The 16025-nt window shown below is 34.2% G+C and overlaps 1 protein-coding gene across 1 annotated transcript in view; it reads right to left on the reverse strand.

Annotated features, from left to right (window-relative positions):
- LOC309622497 (uncharacterized protein) overlaps nucleotides 1–16025 on the reverse strand; it is a 196541-nt gene that overhangs the window by 13235 nt on the left and 167281 nt on the right. Inside the window, exons 3-4 of the mRNA XM_082378577.1 lie at nucleotides 1016–1038; nucleotides 109–167 (exon numbers count right to left, since the gene is read on the reverse strand). Of these exons, the coding sequence (XP_082234703.1) occupies nucleotides 109–167; nucleotides 1016–1038 (82 nt within the window). The remainder of the gene's footprint in view (nucleotides 1–108; nucleotides 168–1015; nucleotides 1039–16025) is intronic.

Here is a 16025-nt window from a genome sequence, read left to right on the forward strand (position 1 = left end):
CGGGGATATTGAATAATATCCTCCGAACTGAGAAGGAACTCTGAGACTGAAAAACAAAGCAGGCAACTCCCTAAAGTGCAATTAGGAAGTTTATTTTGGGTAACTTACATACAGGCAGGATCAGTGGATGACGATCCAGAGGCTTTGGCAGCTGCACTCCACACCGCCTAAAGGGGTACAGGGGAATTCAAAGGGGCCAAAGCTAAAGATAGGATCTGTCTACTAAGGGAGAAGCGCCAATGGGAACTGGGGTTTTTTCCACCCCCTGGGGTCTCATGACCATTATTTCTCACAGACCATTAACCATCTGCTTTAGAAAAAGGCATTCTTCCAGTTTTCATACCAGATGAAAGCAAGGGTAAACGTTGATAGGGGACTTAGCTGGCTTGGGCACATTTCTTGTGAGTAGGCTAAAGCTCAGTCAAAGCAGAAAGGAGAAGGGGTAGGAATGTGAGCCTAAGATGGAGCTGACAAGATGGAGTCAGTATGGTTCGGCCACACAGTGATAAACTGTGCAACTGGCAGCTTGGCTGTAATGTTCTGTAAAATCTTTGCAAACCAACTGATAATCTCAAAATTACCTCATAAAAACAAACTAAAGACAAACAAATGTAGGGATAATAGCTAATTATTAGCAGCATTAGGGGGCTCCCACAAAGAATATTTCCTTGTTTAATCTAAGTCATTACACCCGATGAAAGAAAGGTTCTTCCACAAAATCAGGACTATTTTGAACACATAGGAAATGCTTTTCTCTGTATATATAAATATAATTTTTTTTTCTCCCGTTGGTATACCTAATGGGATTATGTTACTTTTTGATCCATAAGTTACCAAAATGAATGTTAATATTCTCTTTCTCTTTATAAAGTATAAAATATATAATATACCTGTTATATATATAATTAAAAACATCATAACATAGAAGAGCCTTTAAGCAAACCCAGACTTCAAAGTTTCAAGCTAAAGCAACATACTTATATTTCAAGTGCTAAGTAAATTAAAAGTTTCTTACCACACTTGATGCTTCCTTGATGCCTGACGAGAAAGGAAAATAGGAGGGGAAAAAATGCTATCAGAGATTTATAAGGTAGAAAAGGAATAATAAAATGAGAAACAAGTTTTTGGATCTCTACACTAACTGAAGTTAATGTTTGTCCTTTAAATTAGATGAGACCATAAAATCTATTAGGGATTTAGGGAGAAAATAATGCTGATAGGTACTATGAGTAATATTTAGGGATTTAATTGGGCATGTGTATCCTACATGAAGAATATTCTCTGAAAGGTATGTCAAAAGCTATATCTTTAAAGGTTCCTTTCAAGATAAGATGAAATGTAGTACAAGGAAAATCTAATGGACCAAATTAAGAAATTGCTGTTAATATCAGATGTCACTCCAAGCATAGTGCTTTTAGAAATCCATCTTCTCTCTTCAAGCAAGAGGCTGAGTGAATAATGTCTTAGAAGTTTTTTTTCCCTGTGATTAGACTAACAGTATTGCATAGTGGGCTTAGAAATTACAACTCTGACCATGACTTTTCACTTCACACAAAATTCTTTTCTCAGCCAAGTTACTTTTGAAATTGTTAATTCATCCTCAGATTCGCCCCCTGGTCATGAATCAAGTTAAATTGAAATCTTGTTACAAAATGCTGTAAACTTATTGTTGAATGAAAAACCTCTCACTGTAAACAAAATATGGCATGATTTTTTAAAAAACTAGAAATACTGGGGAAAAAAATTTCTGAGTAAAAGGGTAGATCGATGACTGAACCTCCTTTAATAAAATCCTACCAAAACAAATAAGAATAAGGGGGAAAGACACTAGCAGAAATCCAAAACATACCACTGTATCTTAACAGGAATCTAGAAAGAAAGCACATTTAAAAATCAGTACCACTCTGAAAGTCCATCCACAATAGCTGTGCTCCTTCCAATATTAGAGAGGAAGAATGGTGAAGGGTCAAAATCTGGCATATACTTATTACACCTAAAAATTATCCCATGGAAGAACCATCTTATGAAGGTACACAGGCAGTCTTAGAAAAGAGGCTAAAACTCATCTACTATAGATATGTAACTTTACCATTCAATGTCTCACCACTGCAATCCATCACTATTCTTTAAGAGGAAAGGCAGCTAACTTAATTGCCCTTGAGACTTTCTTTTTGATTGATGGATTAGATAGAAGTGTGTTTTGTAAATTTCTAAATACTTGGATATTTTCCAGATACCTTTATATTATTGACTTCTAGTTTAATGGTGTTATGGCCAAGAACATACTTTGTATAATTTCTGTCCTTTAAAATTTGTTAAGTTTTGTTTTATACCCCAGTATGCACCTAGATTTATGTTCCGTGTGCACTTGAGGAGAACGTGTATTCTGCTGTTTGGTGGAGTGTTCTATAAATTTTAATTAGATCCTGTTCGTTGATAGTGTTTTTCAGGTTATCTATTCATTACAAGCTTTCTGGCTATTTGTACTATCAGTTACTGAGAGAGGCATATTAATGTCTCCAACTACATTGCAAGTTTGTCTATTTCTACTTTGAGTTCTATCCATCATTTCCTCACATATTTTGATTCCTACACATTTAGGATTCTTAAGTATTTGGGGGAAATGAATCCCTTTTATCATTGTGTAATACTCCTCTTTATCCCTGAAAAACTTTCTTGTTCTGAAGTGCAATTTGTCGAAAATTGATATAGTTACTCCAGATTTCTTTGATTAATGTTTGCATCTTTCTCCATCCTTTTACCTTAACCTATCAATGTCTTATATTTGTAGTGAATTTCTTATTGACAACACATAGTTGGATCTTTTTTTTTTTAATGTAAGATTCTCTTTGAACAAGTGGATTTACATCATTGACACTCAAAATGATTATTTATGTGGTTGGAGTATGTTCTAGCATCTTGTTAGCTATTTTTTATTTCTTGTTTCTTTTTTCTTTTTTCTCTTTTTCCTGCCTTCTCTTCTTTTAACTTAGTTTTTTAATGATTCCATTTTATCTCATTTATTGTTTATATTATTTTTAGTGGTCACTCTATGGTCTACAACATACATTTTAAAATAATTTAAAACTACTTTCACATATTACACCTCCTCATGTGCAGGGTAAGATATTTTTAATTATGTATAACCAATTGCTCCCTCCCATTCCTTCTGCCCTTGTTGTCATGAATTTTATGATATTATCACCCAAAATATTGTTTGGTATGTCCTTTCTCAGCTATCTTTTAGAAAAACTGAAAATAAAGGTAAAATACAATAATTTTTTTCCATTTTCAACATTCTTCATTTCTTTCTGCAGTCTAACTTTCTGATTGATAATATCCTTTTTTCCTAAAAATTTTCTCTAACTTTTTCTTCCAGAGTAGGTCTAATGGCAACAAATTAATTCAGTTTTTTTCCACTGAGAAAGTATTTCTCCTTTCACTCTGAAGGATGTTTTCACTGAATATAGATTCCTACATTGACTTTTTTTTTTCTTTCAGCACATTAAAGATGTCACTCTCTTGTCTTCTTGTTTGCACAGTTTCTGATGAAAAGGACTGCTCTATTCTTATCCTTCTCCTGTAAGTAATATTTTTTTTGCTCTTGCTGCTTTCAAGATTTTTTCTTTGTCATTGGTTTTCAACAGTTTGAATACAATATGCATAGGTTTGTTTTTTCTTGGTATTTATCCTGCTCAGTGTTCTCTGAGTTTCTTGGATTTGTGGTTTAGTATCTTTGACTACCTTTAGAACATTCTCAGCCTTTCTTTTTTTTTTTTAATTTATTTATTTTATTTATTTATTTTTGGCTGTGTTGGGTCTTCGTTTCTGTGCAAGGGCTTTCTCTAGTTGTGGCGAGCGGGGGCCACTCTTCATTGCAGTGCGCGGGCCTCTCACTGTTGCGGCCTCTCTTGTTGCGGAGCACAAGCTCCAGACGCGCAGGCTCAGTAGTTGTGGCTCACGGGCCTAGTTGCTCTGTGGCATGTGGGACCTTCCCAGACCAGGGCTCGAACCCGTGTCCCCTGCATTGGCAGGCAGATTCTCAACCACTGCGCCACCAGGGAAGCCCCTCAGCCTTTCTTTTTTCTGTACTGTTTTCTTTTTATTCTGCTTCTGAGGTTGAAATTGATAATTCATCCTCAGATTTGCCCCCTGGTCATGAATCAAGTTAAATTGAAATCTTGTTACAAAATGCTGTAAACTTATTGTTGAATGAAAAACCTCTCACTGTAGACAAAATATGGCATGATTTAAAAAAAAACTAGAAATACTGGGGAAAAAAATTTCTGAGTAAAAGGGTAGATCGATGACTCTAATATTGTCACTTAGCTCTAGGATGGTCTCTAGTTGTGTTTGCTTCATTGTTTTCTTTTTTTTTCTTTGCATTTCAGTTTTAATAATTCCTACTGTTATATTTCCATTTTGACTTATTCTTTCCTCTGCTTATTGGTTCTATTGAGGCAGTCAGAGATATTTTCCATTTCTGTCATCACCTTTTAAAAAATTTCTAGCATTTACATTTTATTCTTTCTCGTAGTTCCTATCACCCATGTGATCTTTCTATGATACCTCCTAGCTTATGGGAAGTGAAAATGACTGCTAGAGAGAGGGAGATGAAACCCTGGTAGTTAATACCCTTCAGTAGCCTTGAAAGATAGTAGGCCATATTCCTGGTATCAGAGGAAGAAAAAAAAGCTTTATTTCCAAAGAACAGTGATTACTTGACCTGCCTAGTGGTTCCCTGGAAGGCTCTATTCAGTTGGCTTATTTTTATTTGACCTCACTTGAACTTGCTCAGTGCTAAGAGCAATACCCAAGAGGTATTTGTCAAATGTTCTGACATCATGACTGGCTAAGGAGATTTATAAGAGTTGGGGCAGACACTAGGTTAACCAAAAATCCTAAAAGGGAAAGCTGAAGAAAAAGATGTCCATAGGTGCTTTGAAAACTCTGACATATTCCTGGGAAGGAACATGCATTCATAGTCATGCATGTTTTGAGAAAAACATGAGAAGGTCTTAAGCTCTCACCTCTGATGAATCTTGAGGCTCTGCACAAGCAGAATATAGAGGCTAAGTCACAGTTTACAATTCCTGGTTGAGTGTTGAACGTGTGTCCCAACACTCACATAGAGCCTCTCAGCACATTTGGGAGACTAATTCCAGAAATATAAGGAAATCTTTATTTAGTCATTTTCTGACCACTAAGCAAAACCAGTATAGAGTTTCGTGGCCATACATCACAAAGAAACAGACTTTAAAAATTAGTTCAGAAATGCCAGTAACCCAATAAGAACAACACAAGCAAGTAGCAACAACAAAAATCTCTGGCAGAAGGAGTATCTGATTACATTGTTCATTTTCCATCAAAACATTATGATAAACTCACACACAAAAAATGGAAGTATGACCCCCACAGAGGAAAAAAATGATAGAATTTTGTCGGTTTTTTGACAAATTTGAGAAACCCCAGATGTAGGAGATACTAGACTTAGACTTTAAATTAGCTATTTTAAATATGTGCAAAGAGCTAAAGTAGACCATGTCTAAATAACTAAAGGAACATATAAGAATGCTGTCTCAACAAATATAGAATATCAACAGAGATAGAAATAATAAAAAGGGATTGAATAAAAATCCTGTGGTTGAAAACTAAAATGCCAAATTCAGTACAAGGATCAACAGCATATTTGTGCAGGCAGAAGAATGAATTGGCAAACTTGAGAAAAGATCAATTTAGATTATCCCACCTAAGGGACAGGAAAAAAATGAAAAAAAGTGAATGGAGCCTCATAGACCTGTGGGACACCAACAAATTTACCAATATCAAGTGTACCAAGTAACAGAGCTGAAGGCAGAGACATGTTAACAATAATATTTGGAGACTTCAACACCCTAATTTCAATAATAAATAGAACAACTAGACAGAAGATATCAAGAAAATATCAATAGAAGACTTGAACAACTTTATAAGCCAACTAGAACTAACAGACATTCCACCCAACAAGAGAGTATACGTTCCTCTGAAGTGCTTATAGAACATTTTCTAGGACAGACTACAGTTGCCCCTTGAACGTATGGGTTTGAACTGTGCAGGTCCAAGTTTATGCAGATTTTTTTCAATAGTAAATATTACACAGTACTACACAATATGTGATTGGTTGAATCCACAGATGTGGAACTGCAGCTATGGAGGAACCACAGATACAGAGAACAGTAGACACAAAGGACTATAAGTTATACTTGGATTTTTGACACAGGGGTTGGTTAGGATTGGTGCCCCTAGCCCCCATGTTGTTCAAGGATCAACTGTATATGTTTGTTCAAATAAACAAGCCTCAATAAACTTTAAAGGATTGAAATCATATAAAGTATGTTCTCTGGCCACGTAAAATGAAATTAGAAATCGATAACAGAAGAAATTTTAAGACATTCACAAATATGTGGTAATTAAATAACACATTCCTGATTAACCAGAGTCCAGGATTAAATCACAAAGCAATTACAAAGTACTTTGTAATGTCAATAATAATTGTATACAATGAGAGAAGTGCTCACATGAAAATTTATAGCGGTTAATTGCCTACAATAAAATAGAAGAAAGATCTCAAATCAATAACCTAATCTTCAACCTTAAGAAATTAGAAAAAGAACTTTAAATCCAAGGCAAGCAGAAGATGTAAGGAGTAAAAATTAGAGAACAAAAAAATACAATAGAAAAAATATAGAGAAAATCAACAAAACCAAAAGCTGATTCTTTGAAAAGATCCACAAAATTAATAACTTTTTCCCTACACTAACCAAGAAAAAAAAGTTTCAAATTGCTAAAATTACGAATTAAAGATTCGTACTACAGACTTTACAGAAATAAAAGTGGATTATAAGGAAATACTTTGAACAGTTATAGGGCCAGTAATTAGATAACAATGAGTGCATTTCTAGAAAGACACACACTACCAAACCCAAGGAGAAAAAAATAATCTGAATAAATAACAAGTAAACAGACTGAATTAGTAATCAAAAAACTTCACACTTAGAATTGATTAGGACCAGATGACTTCACTAGTGAACTGAACCAAAGATTTAAAGAGTTAATACTTACAAAAAATAGAGGAGATGAAGGAACATTTCTCTTTTTTGTATTTTAACATCTTTATTGGAGTATAATTGCTTTACAATGTTGTGTTAGTTTCTGCTGTATAACAAAGTGAATCAGCTATATGTATACATATATCACCATATCTCCTCCCTCTTGTGTCTCCCTCCCACCCTCCCTATCCCACCCCTCTAGGTGGTCACAAAGCACTGATCTCCCTGTGCTATGTGGCTACTTCACACTAGCTATCTATTTCACATTTGGTAGTGTATATAGGTCCATGCCTCTCTCTCACTTCGTCACAGCATACCCTTCCCCCTCCCCATGTCCTCAAGTCCATATTCTACATCTGCATCTTTATTCCTGTCCTGCCCCTAGGTTCCTCAGAACCTTTTTTTTTGTTTTAATTCCATATATATGTGTTAGCATACGGTATTTGTTTTTCTCTTTCTGACTTACTTCACTCTGTATGACAGACTCTATGTCCATCCACCTCACTACAAATAACTCAATTTCATTTCCTTTTACGGCTGAGTAATATTCCATTGTATATATGTGCCACATCTTCTTTATCCATTCATCTGTCAATGGACACTTAGGTTGCTTCCATGTCCTGGCTACTGTAAATAGAGCTGCAATAAACATTGTGGTACATGACTCTTTTTGAATTATGGTTTTCTCAGGGCATATGCCCAGTAGTGGGATTGCTGGGTCATATCGTAGTTCTATGTTTAGTTTTTTAAGGAATCTCCATACTGTTCTCCATAGCAGCTGTACCAATTTATATTCTCACAAACAGTGAGACAGGGTTCCCTTTTCTCCACACCCTCTCCAGCATTTATTGTTTGTAGATTTTGGGATGATGGCCATTCTGACCGGTGTGACATGATATCCCTTTGTAGTATTGATTTGCATTTCTCTAATGATTAATGATGTTGAGCATTCTTTCATGTGTCTGTTGGCAATCTGTATATCTTCTTTGGAGAAATGTCTATGGTTGTCTTTTCGTCTTGTTTATGGTTTCCTTTGCTGTGCAAAAGATTTTAAGTTTCATTAGGTTCCATTTGTTTATTTTTGTTTTTATTTCCATTTCTCTAGGAGGTGGGTCAAAAAGGATCTTGCTGTGATTTATGTCATAGAGTGTTCTGCCTATGTTTTCCTCTAAGAGTTTGATGGTGTCTGGCCTTACATTTAGGTCTTTAATCCATTTTGAGTTTATATTTGTGTATGGTACTAGGGAGTGTTCTAATATCATTCTTTTATATGTTGCTTTCCAGTTTTCCCAGCACCACTTATTGAAGAGGCTGTCTTTTCTCCACTGTATATGCTTGCCTCCTTTATCAAAGATAAGGTGACCATATGTGTGTGGGTTTATCTCTGGGCTTTCTATCCTACTCCATTGATCTAAATATCTGTTTCTGTGCCAGTACCATACTCTCTTCATTACTGTAGGTTTGTAGTATAGTATGAAGTCAGGGAGCCTGATTCTTCCAGCTCCGTTTTTCTTGCTCAAGATTGCTTTGGGTATTCGGGGTCTTTTGTGTTTCCATACAAATTGTGAATTTTTTTGTTCTAGTTCTGTGAAAAATGCCAGTGCTAGTTTGATAGGGATTGCATTGACTCTGTAGATTGCTTTGGGTAGTAGAGTCATTTTCACAATATTGATTCTTCCAGTCCAAGGACATGGTATATCTCTCCAACTATTTGTATCATCTTTATTTCTTTCATCAGTGTCTTATAATTTTCTGCATTCAGGTCTTTTGTCTCCTTAGGTAGGTTAATTCCTAGATATTTTATTCTTTTTTGTTGCAGTGGTAAATGGGAGTGTTTTCTTAATTTCACTTTCAGATTTTTCATCATTAGTGTATAGGAATGCAAGAGATTTCTGTGCATTAATTTTGTATCCTGCTACTTTACCAAATTCATTGATTACCTCTAGTAGTTTTCTGGTAGCATCTTTAGGATTCTCTATGTATAGTATCATGTCATCTGCAAACAGTGACAGCTTTACTTCTTCTTTTCCGATTTGGATTACTTTTATTTCTTTTTTTCTCTGATTGCTGTGTCAGGCCTAGTCCTTACCTGACTTTTTCTCTTGATGAAGCTATTAAAACAACTTGATCCATGATAGCAAGAGAAACAGCTGTCTTATTTACCATTGTAGCCCAAATGCCTACCAAAGAGTCTTGCAAAGTATAGGCACTCAGTAAATACTTGTTGAATAAGTAATATTGTTGCTTCTGTGAGTTTGTTTAGTTTTTTTCTTTGATGCACTTCTTATTACATTAATAGGTAATAATGATTCTGCCAGTTAACTCCCCCCTCTTTGTCTTCCTCCCTCCTGAGTTCCAGCAACTTATATTTGGAACCATGAGGATTAACTCTTGAAATTCCATTCCATGTGCCCTCACTGAGCTCTTATATGCCACTAAATCCTATTTAATGAAAGACAATCATCTCAAAATGGCAAATAGCTTTCTGCAAATATTTTATTTCGTACAAATGAAGAAAAATTAGCTAAGGATAGGACCAGAATATATTTTGTTTTTCTGAGAGGTTCTTATCTAAGCCTAAATATAGTTATGCTTAATTTCTGGACTAGAAATGCACATGGACCAATTTGCTTCCACGCTGCTGGGATACATTGAGCTATTAGAAAACTGGCAAGATTTGTAATACAGTAATGTTTCCTTCATACACTAATTTTTCATGCAAATCAGTATAGGGTCAAGGAAGGATTAATTCACAAACATAAAATACAAAGATTTAGGAATGGTAACTGGTATAAAACCTCTGGCTCCATATCAGGTTTATACCTGAAGCCTTAGTAATGTCCTGTGTTTCTAATTTCTCCAAATTATAAATCTAACTCTTCCTTAAATCCTTAATCCATATTCCTTGAAATCCTTACTCCTTAAGTTTTGTCAAAAACTCACAAACCATTCAAAGACGTGTTTTACATGATTGTGCATATCCATACTTGCAATAAGGTGTGCCCTGGGATGCAAACAACAAAGAACATCTTAAAGCATTTCCTCTCACTTAAGTATACCTTTCACTTAATATTTAATCAAGTCACTTTTTTGATGAGGCAAGATGATGTTAACTAGAATACTGTCCCCATGAAGATTAATTGAACAACTGACTATTTATAGTAAATACAACTATTGTTTAATATATACATGTAGGATTCACCAATGTTCTAACTACTCTAATGAGATGGGAGCAAAGTCATCTATACTTAAAAACCTTCTAATACTTTAAATTCTGCATATCAAGCATTAACTTTCTACTTTTTCCTTAAAACCTGTTCTTCTCTTTTTGTACTAACACTAACTCGAAAATATATCTGCACCCCCATGTTCATAGCAGCATTAGATACAGAGAACAAATTAAATTATTGGTCGCCAGAGTGGGGTGGGGGGAAGGTGAGGGGACAAAGTGGGTGCAGGGGGTGAAAAGGTGCAAACTTCCAGTTACAAAATAAGTCATGGGATGTAACATACAGCATGGTGACTATAGCTAATAATACTTCATTGTATACTTTAAAGTTGCTGAGAGTAGATCTTAAAATCCTTATCACAAGAAAAAAATTGTAACTGTGTGTGGTAATGGATGGTAACTAGACTTATTGTGGTGATCATTTCACAATATACATAAATATCAAATCATTATTTTGTATACCTGAAGCTAATGTAATGTTATATTTCAATTATATCTCAGTATATTAAAAAAGAATAATACCTACACTGATTTGGACTTGCCCTTTTTATACCATCTTCATTCCATAATTTTAAAGTAAGTTCAATGAAACAAGTAGGCCATATTTTTTCCAAGAGATTAAGTGTATATAGAGATCTAAGTGGAATTATTTTGTAAACCATTTAAAATTAAAACATTCTCATATATTCAGTAAGAAATTAATTGCATAATCTTGCAAACATTTCATGGCAAACTAAATACCCCTTAATCTATATAAAGACTTCTTATTCTGAGTTCCATGTGGCAGTCAATTGAACTTAACTTCAAATGACACACAAAATGACAAGCTATACTCATAATCCTTAAACCCTGAGGGAAACATTAAGCGATAGTATTTAGTATTATTGCTGTTTTTAAAGGGTAAAGCCTTTTCAAATTGGGTGACCATCCACGAACAAACCCAGAACATATTGTTTGACAGGATTTTAAAGCCACTTTAAAGAATCACTGGAGGAAAAAAATATGCACCAATCTTCAAGGTGCTAAAAGGTGAATTAATTCCTATCTTGGTATTTATTCTGAGAAGTCCTGATGTTAAGAAAATTGTTTTATCATAAGTTTGCATGTTACATTAGACCAAGGTTTTTGTGGGGGTCTTTTAAAATTTTAGTAGTAGAGATATTTCGTGGGTTTTCCCTGATTCCATAGATTTAATAAAGAACATTAGATACTTATGTTGTCACCTAAAGTAAATTCTGAAGTGTGAAAAGGTTAGCAACGTGTTCTACCCTCTGTCTTCTTTTAATGAGTCTTTATTTCCGAGCATCCATGTCTTCATTTTTAGCATTTGAATTTGCAAAAGCCACCATGGGAGCCTTGTGTACAGAGAGAGTGTGTCCTTCTATAATGTTGACATTATATTTTGAATTTTTAATGGAGGTTTGCAGGAACTCAGTTTGAAAATTGGATGAAATCAACACTTCCACAAACTTAGTCTTTCATTATCTCAGTGGAAAGCCTAACAATGTCAATGGTTGCCAATATACAGTAACATTTTCCTATTTATCTACTCAGTTTCAGAAAAGGTCAGATTGAATTTATAACAGTGGTTGGGCTGCTGTAGATATATCACTAGAGGGAGAAAATATAGTCTTTGAAATGATTTTACCACCAGCCAAGAAGAACAAACAGAAATGTTAATTACGACAGAAAGAGCGACTGCTGTTAGATAATAAGCCCTAAAAAGTTTTGCGGTCCTAATTGTACTCAGGAAATAAAAGGAAGAATTGCAGATGCACAGATAATACTATTTTTTGATGGAAAATTGAATTTTCTCCTTTTATTTTATAAATACACCCACGACCTTGTTGGTTAAACTAATAAATATTTAGACTAGACTCTTGTTTTGAAAATTCAGTTTTCTTTCTGTTACATTTAAACATTTGAATAGCTTAGAAAATTACAAGCTAGACAGTGAGTGTGATGGAAAAGAAATCACCTGGTGTTTTCCAACAGGGACACCAGTCATGCTTCTCCTTTTAACATGCATTTTAATGTTGTGCAAGGGACTCATTCTTGCAGCAAAGAAGGTTTATATATAAAATGAAGCTCTTGGACTAGGTGATACCTAAGATACTGTAAACTTTAAACTTGACTACATGGTTTCCTTTCTACTTTCTACAGTGCTAAAAAATAAAAAGCCTAGTAACTTTTCCATTTCTCTGGTCAAGACTAATTGAAATAGTCCATAAACACTTTCAAGTTGAAAGAACATCATTCATCGAAGTGATATAGTTCACTATTTTCAGGTTTCTCTGATCTGTTGATAGAAGGAACATTTTATACTCAGTGTGATGTGGCACTTGCCTAGGAGGTATCAAAACTGAATGTAGTAGTTTTTTTTTTACAATTGAGTCTAACAGATGAAGGAGATAAGGGACCATCACCAGACCCTTACTGAACTGAACTTAAATAAAGACTCTTTCCTAAACAATGAGCAATGGGACTTATTTTAATAAATTGAGTACAGGCCTATTAGGAAGATTCATTTTTGATGCTAATTAGCATACCAAAGATGAACTCCCCTTTCTTGCACTTAAAAATTCCTAATTATACCTCTCATCAAACTATTCAGCCACTTTTCTCCTTGTCATGGGTTTCCTTCCCTTGATAATTAATAGACTTAGCTCTGTGTATATGTTTTGTTGTTTTGTTTTGAGCTTCAGTAGTCTTTTTACACTTCAACAATCTGAAGTTTCCACTGAGATTTCCTTCATGAGCCTCACTCACAAGTAGTGTGCCGCCTGCCCACAGAAACGAACAAAGTTAGCTTTCATCTGGCCTTTTTGTGCTCAGGTTGGTCTTCTGGTGGTCCCATACCATGTGTGAGTCTCATAGAGGAAACTGCAGCCTCCTGTGAGATTTTGTTTTAACTCTCTAAGACATTTTTTACTTTTCCCTCTAAGCTTTGTTTTGATTAGTTGTCTATTTTAGATTTGGGGAGAGAAGACAAGCTATTGCTGTCTTTTTCAGGATTTATTTAATTCTGTTTTTCAGCTGTAAAAGAAAACCTTTTTGTGTCTATTCTATGTGAACCCTGGTACTGCCCTCCTCCCTCAGTGGAAACCATTTTAATTTCACAATGGTTAGCCTTTTCAGTTGCTTATAAAATTTATCATTATGTATATATTCTGGGAATATCTAATCAATAGGAAAGATACAACACAAAATGGGAGTGAATTAATACAACAGATTATAAAGTCTCTCAAATTCTTCAGAAACTCCAAGGTTAATTGGTTTATAGACACTTCTGAATACTTAGATATTTTTAGAATAATGTTTGGCTTTTCTGAGGGAAAGCTATTTAGACAGCAATTCTAAAAAAGAAGTTTATCCTTATTTGCTTACAAAATTAAAAGGAATGAAGCTTTTTCATGTTTTTAAAGAAAGTGTTAATATTGTTTTACAAATATAAAAATGGGAAAATTTGTATATGATATTTCAAGTAAAGTGAATCATTTAAATTAGACTATTTTGATAATATGATTTTGCCCTGGTTTTGTCATAGTATAAAAATGTAGGTATTACATTTTTATACTATGTACTAAAAGGTATTGTACTAATCTAGTTAGTACAATACTTGCTTTACTGTCTTGTAGAAAACATAATTAATCAAAACTTCCTAACTCTCTATAATAAGTTTACTGGCCTTAGGCTACTTTACTTTCATAGATGTTAAAGATTAACATAAGATTACATTAACAATGAAAAATGTAAATTATGCACCCAAATAAATTGAATTACAGTATCCAATGTCTTCATAAAATGGATTATTCTGGTAACTTCAGACATTGTACAACTTATACTAAACTACAGAGATTCTCTAATAAAATTACTTACACCAAATGACATATTTTGAAGGATGGTTTTTATATCAACAATAAATGAATTGTTCTTTAAGGATGACTTACACCTAATTTCTGAGATTTCTATTTGGCTTTGAAAACTTGAAAGATCTAACTGAATATTTTTAATTAAAAAGAAACCTTAAAAAAACAAATTCCTAAAGTAGAGAGAACAAATGTTTAGGGTTTTTATGCAATAGTTTATTATGTTCTTTCCTATGTTTTAACTATTTTGTTCTTTGTTAAAATGTACTTTTATTTTTCTTATTTTTTATTGTAGTAGGAACACGTAACATAAGATCTACTTTCTTAACAATTTTTTAAGTGTGTAATACAGTATTGTTAACTAGAGGCACAATGTTGTACAGCAGATGTCTACAGCTTATTCATCTTGCAAAAGTGAAACTTTATATCCATTGAACAGCAACTCCCCAGTTCCCCCTTCCCCCAAGCCCTGGTAACCACCATTCTAGTCTCTGTTTCCATGAGTTTGACTACTTTAGTTTCGTCATGTAACCCGAATCCTGCAGCCTTCTATGACTGGTTAATTTCATGCAGCATAATATCCTCCAGTTAATACATGTTGTTGCATGCGGCAGGATTTCCTTCTTTTTTAAGACCAATTAAGAATAATAAGAAAATTAAGAATAATATTTGATTGTATGTATATACCAAATAATCGTTATTCATAAATCTGTTGAATGACCTTTAGGTTGTCTCCACATCTTGGGTATTGTGGATAATGCTGCAATGAACATGAATGTGTGCGTATCACTTTGAGATCCTGATTTCATTCTTTTGGATATATACACAGAACTGAGGTTGCTGGATCATATATTAGTTCTAGTTTAAATTTTTTGATTAATACCATTTTTCACCGTGGCTGCACCATTTACATTCCCACCAACAGTGCACAAGCGTTTCCTTTTCTCCACATACTTTCCAACGCTTGTTATTTCTTTTCTTTTTATAATAGCCATCCTAACAGGTGCAAAAATAAAACATCTCAATTTTTTTCCATATAGATATGTTCCCATGAGAACACAAAATCTCTGTTGGAGAAATGTATTCACTGTATTTAGGCACCAATTAGAAACGACAATGTTTTGTTCAAGAATACAGTTTTGAGACAAATATGTGGCCTTATGTCATTTACCATCACCTATTTTTTTTAAATTGGTGTATAGTTGCTTTACAATGTTGGGTTAGTTTCTGCTGTACAGCAAAGTGAATCAGCTATATGTATACATATATCCCTGCTTTTTTGGATTTCCTTCCCATTTAGGTCACCACAGAGCACTGAGTAGAGTTCCCTGTGCTATACCGCAAGTTCTCATCAGTTATCTATTTCATGCACAGTAGTGTATATATGTCAATCTAATTAAGAATTGAAGAACTAATTATCAATTTTTAATGAATGCATTGTGTTATTATCAATAAAATATCCTAAATTGCTGCTTGTGGCAGTATATGAAATTAATAGAAGTATAATTGTGCTTTTTACAGGAACACCTTCAAACCATTAAAATGAAGAGATTTAAATAGGTGTACTGGAAGAGGTAACACCAAAGTACACAAATAAACTGTGCTGTTTCAAATTGGCTTTCACTTCAAACCCCCAATTAAACAAACTTTTCTTGTGAGGTAGAATTATTTGGCTATAGATAAATCTCTGTTTCTCTCAGAGGTCTTGTATTCATTTTTTAATAGACAAATTTTTTAGAGCAGTTTTAGTTTCACAGCAAAACTGAGCAGAAAGTATAGAGAGTTCCCTCATACCTCCTGCTCCTATGCACACATGGTCTCCTGCATCATGAACATCCC

This window comes from Balaenoptera borealis (assembly GCF_965194805.1).
Source record: "Balaenoptera borealis genome assembly, chromosome: 2".
NCBI lineage: Eukaryota > Metazoa > Chordata > Mammalia > Artiodactyla > Balaenopteridae > Balaenoptera > Balaenoptera borealis.